At 41.1% G+C, this 10,512-nt stretch overlaps 1 protein-coding gene across 1 annotated transcript in view; it reads right to left on the bottom strand.

The window, feature by feature from the left end:
- Positions 1 to 655: 655 nt before the first annotated feature.
- The window catches only part of LOC124556086 (cyclin-dependent kinase 9-like), a 37,323-nt gene continuing 27,466 nt past the window's right edge, over positions 656 to 10,512 (bottom strand). Inside the window, exons 2-3 of the mRNA XM_047130112.1 lie at positions 1,023 to 1,056; positions 656 to 875 (exon numbers count right to left, since the gene is read on the bottom strand). Of these exons, the coding sequence (XP_046986068.1) occupies positions 656 to 875; positions 1,023 to 1,056 (254 nt within the window). The remainder of the gene's footprint in view (positions 876 to 1,022; positions 1,057 to 10,512) is intronic.

Here is a 10,512-nt window from a genome sequence, read left to right as displayed (position 1 = left end):
GTTGGAATACTCTCTTCATCCACAGCTAAAAATTCCTCTCTTGGTACTCGCAACAGTTTTTCACGCAACTGGTCTAGCAGTGGACAAATTTTGAAAAGTTTGTCACGGTTGGGGTCACTAGCGGGGACTAGATTACTGTTATCACAGAAGTGTATGATGCATTTTATTTTTTACTATTGGTTACAGCGCATTATGTCAGTTACAGCAGGGTGACCTAGATGTTGAGACCAATAATGTCTTGTTGCTGGGAGTTGAAAAATGGACATAAGCATGGCCACACCAATAAATTGTTCCATTTCTTATACATTAACATTTACACTTTTATTGGGCTGGCATTGTACACAATACAAATTAGTTTGTTTGGTTATGTACTGCACTATGTCTTCAGTAAAGAAATACTGACAATATTCCACAGGAGTGCCAAGATCCAATATTCCCTCAGGAAGATTAGTATTACCAGTGAATTTTACCTCTGCATCTTTTCTAATCAAGTGTCCTACTTTCCAGTGTATTTTAGGTTTCTCCACCTTAGTAGAAGGTTTTGAAATTCGTTGCTTTGCTCTAACCCTATCTGCAACACGATTATCATCAAGGTTACAATCAGCAGTAAGCCTCAGCTCACTGTTATCTTCTGACTCTGATTCCGTTTATGGTATCACAGTTCTTTCTTTGTTATGTTATAGCTCTTAGGTCTGATATCATCATCACTATCTGACTCTGAACAAAGCACAACATCTTCATTTTGAAAATAATGTTTTGCAGAAAATGTTTTGTCATCTGACATATCTGGGTCTTCACTAACATTTCCATCCTCAATAGCTCTTATTGTGGCAGAAGAGCTGTAAAACTTTGTTACAGTCATTGCACTAACGCAGCTGACAAGAAAAGATATATTTTACTATAAAAGTTAGGTTATGATGAATGTTTTCTTTATGCTACCAATAATGCATGTTGTGCCATACGTCTCACAAACAGATTTTTCAATATTACATGTATTCTAATTGACAAATATATAAACTTACATCTTTAAAATTATCCACAGATGTTCTTCCACCCCTAGAAATTATATAAACTTTGAACTCAAATGTTTACAACTTTTCGTATGACCGAACTTGATGTAAACAGCTTGCAGCACAAAGCAAACATTCTTACTACATAGCTCCTTATTCTCTCTACAGATGGCAGTCACTGTTTGCAGATATATTCTTAACAGTGTACCATATCTATCCCAACATGCATTTATGAAATATATTTTCAAATCTGAGCTCCACAATGTGGGAAATGGTATGTGCCATATCTCATCCAGTATGCCATAAGGGGTTAATTAAAAGTAGTTATTTGTCAAATATTATGAAATTCACTAAAACTTCATGCAAATACAAATACGCATGGCTTTTTTAAAAATTATATTACCTCTCAAATGTCATATAAATTAAATAATATGACCAATGATGAAAAAAATAGATTAAAAATTAATTTTGAGCAGGAATTGAACCATCGTTTCATACGGGTTCATCTTTTGATACTTGAACCTCTAACTACTTGACCACCACGAACTTTAATGTCCAGCACCTATGCGCAGATACACCTGTTTCATAATAGATGCATACAATTTCTCTTGTGATTTTCTTGGAATTGCCATAGTAGTGCACCTTACTATTTGCACACTGTTATTTTAATGGCCTACTAAAGGTGTACTAAGTTTGAAGTAAATCTGTGATCCCAACCTTGTGGCCTCTCCTTGTTGTGTATGGTATGCAGCCTCAGCAAAACTACACATCTGGAGGTAGAGACTGTGAAACTACTGCATTTTGTAATAGATCACAAAGTCACATGGAAAGGATATGCTGAAGAGGTGTGCAAGAAACTGTCTCCTGAGGAGATTAAACAGCATAATTACAGACCAATATTTGCTAACCATATATCATGCCCTCTTTCATAGCTATATTACCTGTGGACTACAACCCTGTGGTCACCCATCAGGCTGCAGTCTATCCAGTCATGGGTGCTGAATGACACAGGCCTGGTAATAAATGGTAATAAATAATATCAGCCATAACCTCCAAGAGTGTAAATTGTCATATGCACTACAGTACTTAAGAAGGAAGACTTGTAGCCAGTGGCAGATTAATGAAATGTGGTGGGTGGAGGTGGTTGACTAGAAGAGAAAGAAGATCCAGCCCCCCCCCCCTGAAGTTAACGAAAAAACCTTCAAAAACTACTGTTTTAAACTGTTTTGATATTTAAAAATATCATTATTTGCAAAAATGTGCTTCATTTTAGACAAAAAAGTTTTAAATTTCTTTAAATGTGTAGCATTCACAACCTTTTTCTTGGTAACTTCTTATATATAATTGTTAATACACAGCAACGAGCTTACAAGCCTTTTGTTAACACAGAGCTGATAAACAAATTAAAAGCAAATAAACTGAAATTAAAATAAATACTTTTAAAACTGTAGTTCATAATTTCTAAATAACTGTTTGGATATGGTCCTGAATTCTAGGCAAGCAGTCTAACAATAGTAGCAAGAATGACAATGATGGGGACAAAGCAGATAGTGCCCCAAGCAAAATGCGAAGCACATGCTGCTGTCAGAGATTGAGAAGCCCTGCTAATATTTGGCATCCACAATTTGAACAGGAGGAGGGTCACTGGTAAAAATAGCACATTCTCTCAGGCACCCAGAGTAAGATGGCCTGGGGGAACACTGAATTAAATGACTATATCCACTGTCGAAGACTCTAAATTTGTGTGCTAAACTTTGGCACAGATTTAAAAAAAAAAAAAAAAAAAAAAAAAAAAACTGAAACTTCCTGGCAGATTAAAACTGTGTGCCCGGCCGAGACTCGAACTCGGGACCGGGCGTGAGTCGTGCTTCGGTAGCTCAGTTGGTAGAGCACTTGCCCGCGAAAGGCAAAGGTCCCGAGTTCGAGTCTCGGTCGGGCACACAGTTTTAATCTGCCAGGAAGTTTCATATCAGCGCACACTCCGCTGCAGAGTGAAAATCTCATTCTAAAAAAAAAACTGTTTGCTTTTAATTTAGTTTCAACTCTCAGGTGGTGGGAGAGCAATTGCCTCTTCCGACCATCTCTCCTTTAACCTGCCCATGCTTGTATCTGAGACATTCAAGAAATTTTCTTCATTATAGCATGCCCCAAGATATGGGAATTGCTATATTTGTTTACATTTACAGCTTTGCATAACTTGAATTTGAGTTTACACACCATAAACATATTTTTGCTATATTCGTAGCTGAATAATGAGTTGATTTAGTAGTCAGTGTGCAATTACTTTGTGTGGAGCCCTCAAGTGTAAGGTGGCAACCCCTGCTGCAGTGAAAACCTGAGTGTCTGCGACACAGGAACTGGCAGCAGTGGCGGCGGGCCATGGGCCCACCGGAACATATCCCGCCGTGCATGATCACAGCTGCTCAAAGTGATGGGATTCTGCCCATCAGGAGTGTGGATGATGCGCAGGTACCAGCTTCAGCGATGCTTGATGACAGCAGGAACCCAGTTTGGCTTACAGCCGAAACAATGAGCCCACACAGGTGCACCCAGCTGGAACTGTCATGGAACTGGCGACACCAGAGGATGCGGCATCGAATGCAGCATTTGAAGAAGGTTCCATGGGTTGTCCCCTGCTGGAGTGAAACTGTAAGAACTCAAAAAATAGTCTATAACAGCTTCAGGCGACCTGCCAGATACACTCTTTTGCATCTCAGTTTTAAACGTCTGAAGAATGTGTTTGGCCTCATGATTAGAGTGAGGATGAAACAGGGGAGCTGTGGGATGGCAAATACCACTAGCCATACCAAAAGATGCAAATTATCGAGAAACAAACTGGGGGCTGTTATCAGTAACCATGGTATAAGGAAGTCCCTCAATTTCAAAAACCTTGGACAGGACCGAAATAGTGGCTGCCACAGACACGGATGGACTACTCGCCACAAAGGGAAACTTTGAATAGGTGTCCACTAAAATGAGCCAGAATTGATTTGGGAAGGGCCCAGAAAAATTGACATGTAGATGCTCCCACAGGCACTGCGGCATCAGCCAGGGGGAAAGGACACCCACAGGGCTGCATGTTGCTAAACACAGTGAGTGCAAGCAGCAATAAGCTGCATAATTTCCACATCTTTCCCAACCAATAAGCATACCAGTGAGCCAAAGCTTTGGTGCAAGAGGTCCCCCAGTGACCATCACACAGAGGCTGCAGTACATTATACCATATGGAAGCAGGAATCACAACCTAGGGAGCAGTGTCCTCTGTAGCTAACAAAAGAACCCCTCGACAGACACAGAAAGGTGGTACTGGAGGGAGAAGTAATGAAACAAGGGTACTGTAACAAGGCTTGAGAATTATTCCAGCCACCTGTGCTGCACAAAAGAGAGGACTCAACTAAGTACAGGATCCGCAATTATGGCCGATGCTATCGTGGCATTTGTGATGGGAAAAACCTTTGACTGTATTCTGGTTCTCAATATCTAAATAGAAACAAAGCAACTCATCCTGATTGAACACCAGGTCCGGTCCAGTCGGAAGGTAGGGTAAGGCATTGGCATTGGCGTGCTGCACCGACAGCCACTTATGGATATGATAATGATAATGGGAGAGGAAGAGAGGCTATTGTTGCAAATGATGTGCAGCCTTGTCCCGCATGGAAGCCCAAGGGTTAAAAAGAGCAACCTGTGGCTTGTGATCTGTGGTTAAATGGAACTTAGAACCATACAAGTAGACATGAAATTTCTTGAGGGCGAACACAATTGCGAAAGCCTCCTTTTCAATCTGAGAATACCACTGCTGAGTGGGAATTAAAGTCTTAGAAGCATAAGCAATGGGTTGTTCAGACCTATCCGCACCAAAACCGCACCAAGACCATGCTCAGAGGCACCTGTAGCCAACACAAGATGCTGAGCTGGCTGAAAATTGGCCAGAAATGGGGCAGATTGAAGCAAAACGAATGCACAGTCACAAGCTAGGGACCAGGAAAAAGTCAGATTTTTATGCAAAAGTACATGCACTGGATGAGCAACAGTGGATGCATCCAGTAAAAACCTACGGCAGTACACAACTTTATCTAGAGATGCCTGCTGTTCCTTAATGGAGGTCGGCTATGGCAAAGCCACAATTACATCCACATGGTGGCACAATGGCTTGACCCCTGTGTGGGAAACCTCAAAACCTAGGTACCCATTTGACAGCCGAAAGAATTAAGATTTGGCAAGACTGCACTTGAGACCCGCAGACTACAAAATAGAAAACAATGATCAGAAATTGCTGAGGTGGTCCTCAGTGGGAGAACCTGAAACAATGATATTGTTGATTTAATTGAAGCAGCTGGGCACAGAGGTTGTCAGCTGTCCTAAAAAATGCTGAAAAATTGCAGGCCTGCTAGTGATGCCAAAAGACAAGCATTGATATTGATATAGGCTGAAAGGTGTAGTGACAACAAGGAGGTACCTGGTGGCCTCATCCAAGGGGAGCTAGAGATATGCTTCCAACAAATCAATCTTGAAAAGGTAATGTCTGCCTGATAATTTTGTGGGCAACTTGTCAGGGCTTGGGAAAGGGTATGTACAGTCCAAGACTGTGCATTAACTGTGACACTAAAGTCGCTGCAGAGACAAAGCGTACCCCTCGACTTAATGGTGACCTGTGCTATTGCCCATTCACGGGAAGAAATAGGCCAAATGAGATCGAGGGATCTTAAAAGGTCTAATTCAGCCTTGACAGAGTTGCGCAAAGTGTCAGGCACCTGCCGTTCCTGATAAAAAAAGCAAGGGCAGGTGGACTCTTTCATGGTAATGTGGACCTGAAAACTGGTAGCACAACCAAGCCCAGGGGAAGACAGTGACAAAAACTCACAGCGGAGGGACTCCAGTTGTGATATAGAAATTGATCTGACACTAAATTCATCTAATTGGCAATGGAGAAACCTAAAATGTTAAATGCATCTAACTTGAACACGTCTTTGGTGGAGTGATCCACAGCAAGGAAGGTAAGAGAGTGAACAACAGACTTGTAAGGTACAGCAGTGGAGCACTGACCTAGGATTGGAATCTGCTGTTTATTGTAGCTAACCAACTTGTGGTGCGGCACGATACTTTTTACTGCCCTGCCAGCTAAAAGCTGTAGTAGAAAATACTAGACCACTACTGTCTATTGCAGGTTGCAACATACATAGAATTGTCTGGTAAATGGGATGTGGCTAGCTACTGAAATAAAAGTTTTAACTTGGCAATGTAAATTTTCAGGTGTATTTTTACGATAAAGATCACAGTTAATACTGCCAAGTACATACTAACAAGGGAACCTCCCCATCGCACCCCCCTCAGATTTAGATATAAGTTGGCACACTGGATAGGCCTTGAAAAACTGAACACAGATCAATCAAGAAAACAGGAAGAATTTGTGTGGAACTACGAAAAAATAAGCAAAATATACAAACTGAGTTGTCCATGCGCAAGATAGGCAACATCAAGTTTAATCTGAGCTGAGGAGCGCCGTGGTCCCGTAGTTAGCGTGAGCAGCTGCGGAACGAGAGGTCCTTGGTTCAAGTCTTCCCTCGTGTGAAAAGTTTAATTTCTTTTTTTTCGCAATGTTATGATCTGTCTGTTCGTTCATTGATGTCTCTGTTCACTGTAATAAGTTTAGTGTCTGTGTTTTGCGACCGCACCGGAAAATTATGCGATTAGTAGATGAAAGGACGTGCCTCTCCAATGGGAACCGAAAACATTTGATCGCAAGGTCATAGGTCAACCGATTCCTCCACAGGAAAACACATCTGATATATTCTATATGACACTGGTGACGGCATGTGCATCACATGACAGGAATATGTTGTCGACCCACCTAACTTGTACACTTGGCGAATGGTTAAAAAGATTCTTCTACCTTGCCCGATTTCGGTTTTCTTGTGGATGTGATAATCACTCCCAAAAAAGTGATGAAAACATAAGAGTTTGTCACATAAACTGAAAATATTAAACATTTCACTCGAGGGAAGACTTGAACTAAGGACCTCTTGTTCCGCAGCTTCGCACGCTAACCACGGGACCACAGCGGTCCTGAGCTCACATTAACCTTGATGTTGCCTATCTTGCACATGGACTACTCAGTTTGTATATTTTGCTTATTTTTTCATAGTTCCACACAACTTCTTCCTGTTTTCTCGATTGACCTGTGTTCAGTTTTTCAAGGCCTATCCACTGTGCCAACTTATAACTAAATCTGAGGGGGGTGCGATGGGGAGGTTCCCTTGTAAGTGGCAACACAATGTGAAGTTCACACGCACACCACAATCACACACGTAGCCAGTTTATGGTATTTACACCCATTACCGAAGTTAATAGAGTTCACCAGATCATTTAGTTATGAAAATGCTCGCTCAAATGTTGTGCACTCTGCTCTACACGTAATACCTGTTCCAGTCTTAGATCACACAACACGCCACACGGTTTTAACTAACAGTCAAAAGCAATAATTTTGATATTCCATCCAAAATTCCACACAACTTCCACTATACCGTTCACTTAAATACACTTTGTACTACTTCGTGAACTCGTAATTAGCATTTTTCCACGATTTTACAGTTCTTTCATCGGAGCTGCTTTCAATGAGATGTAACTAGTTCGAACCCTCAGCCCTGACCCCCCTAGATCACACCAACGGCTTTGCTCCCAGCATAGATTGGTGCGAGTCTGCATTTTTCTGATTGGCTGATATCACAAACAGCAAATCAGGTTGCAGTATTATCCTGCACTAACCCGCGCTTTACTTCAATGACCAATCATAGTAAAACATTTCTTTCTATGGTAATTGCTAAATAAATAAATTTAGAAAAGTATCAAATATAAAATTACTCCTTCTGAAATTACCAATTAATTTGTGTTCTACTCAAAATTTATTAGTACCATAAATTGACTGCACATTTAATTATAGTAAATCCCCTGTATAGTTTAATTGGTACTTCGTGAATAAACAAAACAATTTTCATTTACTTCTGTTCTTCTTCACTCATACAACACTCACACTGCTAATTACTACACATATAAAACAATTATAATTATGCAAATACATTAAATATTAATCAAACATAACTTTACAACATTGTTTTGACTACGACTGCTCGCACTGTCCGTCAACTGCTGACCTCTGCCGCCTACTATTACAACTACATGCAGCTCTGTAACTCAGGTCCATGTCAGCTGGTGACATCTGTCGATGACTCATGCCTATAACAATATCGTCCTAACAAGTGACAGGAGCGACGCCGCAAAGGCGCTACGCCTCAAACTGCCGTGAAACCTGTGTAAGGGGAGGGGAGCCCAAGTCCATGTACATTTGTGCATTTACTAAAGTTGCTGCATCTCCTGTGTCTATTTGCATTTGTAATGGTTTACATCGGTACTACTGTGTCTGCCATGTTTGAAAAGTAGTTACACACCAATACAGCGTGGCGTTTCTTTCAACACTTGTTGCAAATAGCACAATGCTTAGGGCATGCAGCACACTTGTGTTGGACGAAGTAGTACAGGCAGAACAGAAGGGGGGGGGGGGGGGGGCACATGGCCGCTGTTGTGATGTGGTATATTGTTGCTGTGGCCATAACTGACACTGCCCTATGGGATGCTCAGTCAAAGGTTGTACTGCTGCAATGGCTTCTGCAATGTCCTGAATACTTGCAGTGTGCCTAACAGGGGTTGAGTGAGCAACTTCCAATACCTTTCCCAGGTAGCAGTCTGATCATCTACGGCTTGTGACACTTCACAGGACTGCACTACATTGGGCACACCCGTATGTTTTGGATTCTCGCATTCAAGTGCTTTTTCATGGACTTCCCTATCTAGGGTCAGCAAACAATAACATCACACACACCATGTGATAGGTGTAGGATCCAAGATGAGTACTAGTGACAAATTTACAATGATGGCTCAACCTGTGTAATTCTTCAGTCCAGGCTTTGTAAGATTGGTTTGGGTGTTTCCAACAATGGTAAAATTCTGTACACATTCTGTCACAGGAACAGGGTGAGAGAAGCTTGCATATTTCATCAAATATAAGCTGGCTGATTCTCACAAACACAGAAGTTGGCACAGCAACTAATATATGCGTAGCAAAAGCCAGGAAAGAAAGAAAGCCCTACCCAGGTGTGCATCATCCATGCAAAAAACCTGGAAATGTTGGCATAACCATCTCTCGTAGGAGTCCGTCTTCAGCTGATTCATTATATGCTGGAAAGGGCGGTGGTTGCACTGATGGAAAAGTGACGTTCTGTGAACTCGCAGATGTTGCTCGACTTAGAATGGTGGTGAAAGCTACTGTTGTTCTGTGAAAGTTTGCTACTCGGCATTGATATGTTTGAGCATTTCTTCCATCAAGATGTTTGTTGTGTGACTCAGTGCTGACACTAACAAGTGGAGAAAATGTAACCCTCACTCATTGCCAAGTATGTTATAGCAAGAACAAACATGATTTACGGAACATAGTACTTTATAGAGCTTACGTAAGAGACAATGAAGTACAAGTTGTGTGTAGCACTGAACACAGTAAATGGACAACAGTAATACAGGTTACAGAATAGGCCAAGCACTCTTTTGCCATCGTTTAAATAATACTGTTTCTTTAGCAGCTCACCAGGGGTGGGCTCTATAAGCAGGCCTGTGAACTGTATGGATGCATGATCTCTGAAATCAAGCATGTCATTACTGAAGGTACATCAGAAATACATGGTAGTTGCAGCAAAACATTGACATCCACTTCAGGCAGAATAGTTTTGTGTGGTTCTGCTATCAAATATGACAATCATATGTCCCACACAGTTTATGGCAAAGTTCACAGTCTGCGTGTAGAATTTTTGTAGAGTGTTATTATTTAGTCCTGTATGAAACTGTACATGTCACTAGCATGCAGCTGGATGTTACATTCTTAGCAGTATTCAACAAAATGTAGAAAATGTGGGTTTATTAGTTCATGTGTCTACACACTGAGTGCCAGTCATGTTGGGAAATAAATAAAGAATTGTAATAGAACTGAATTTGAGAGTAATAAAGTTTTCAATATACAGTATGCACTGATCTGTTGCTTGAAGTAATTGATATCCAGTGCAACAGAAACTATACAGAATTGTAGATTTTTCCATGTATTTCCCTCAGGATCAGTCTACTCATTTACACAAAATCCACATAGCTCCCCACCCTGGTCCCTGTCATGATGCTGCTCACTGTTTATGGACCTGTACTCACTGCCTGCTCATGGAGCATGTTTGCTGTGAAGCTATGTTTTACACAATCAGTATGTTTTCAAAAAAGGCTGCAGCACAATCCACACAATAAATGATCACAATCCACACAATAAATGAAATGGTCACAAAAATTAGCTGATATCTTTATAATAGAATGTGTGCATCAGGGATCATTTGTGACCTCACCAAAGCTTCCAAGACCATGCATCATGAACTGCACCTTTGCAAACTGACAAGCTATGGTTTTCAAGCAAAATCTCATA

The sequence above is a fragment of the Schistocerca americana genome, chromosome X, assembly GCF_021461395.2.
Source record: "Schistocerca americana isolate TAMUIC-IGC-003095 chromosome X, iqSchAmer2.1, whole genome shotgun sequence".
Lineage (NCBI taxonomy): Eukaryota > Metazoa > Arthropoda > Insecta > Orthoptera > Acrididae > Schistocerca > Schistocerca americana.
The sequence above is the reverse complement of the archived record's forward strand: the minus strand, read 5'-3'. Positions and strand labels throughout refer to the sequence as shown.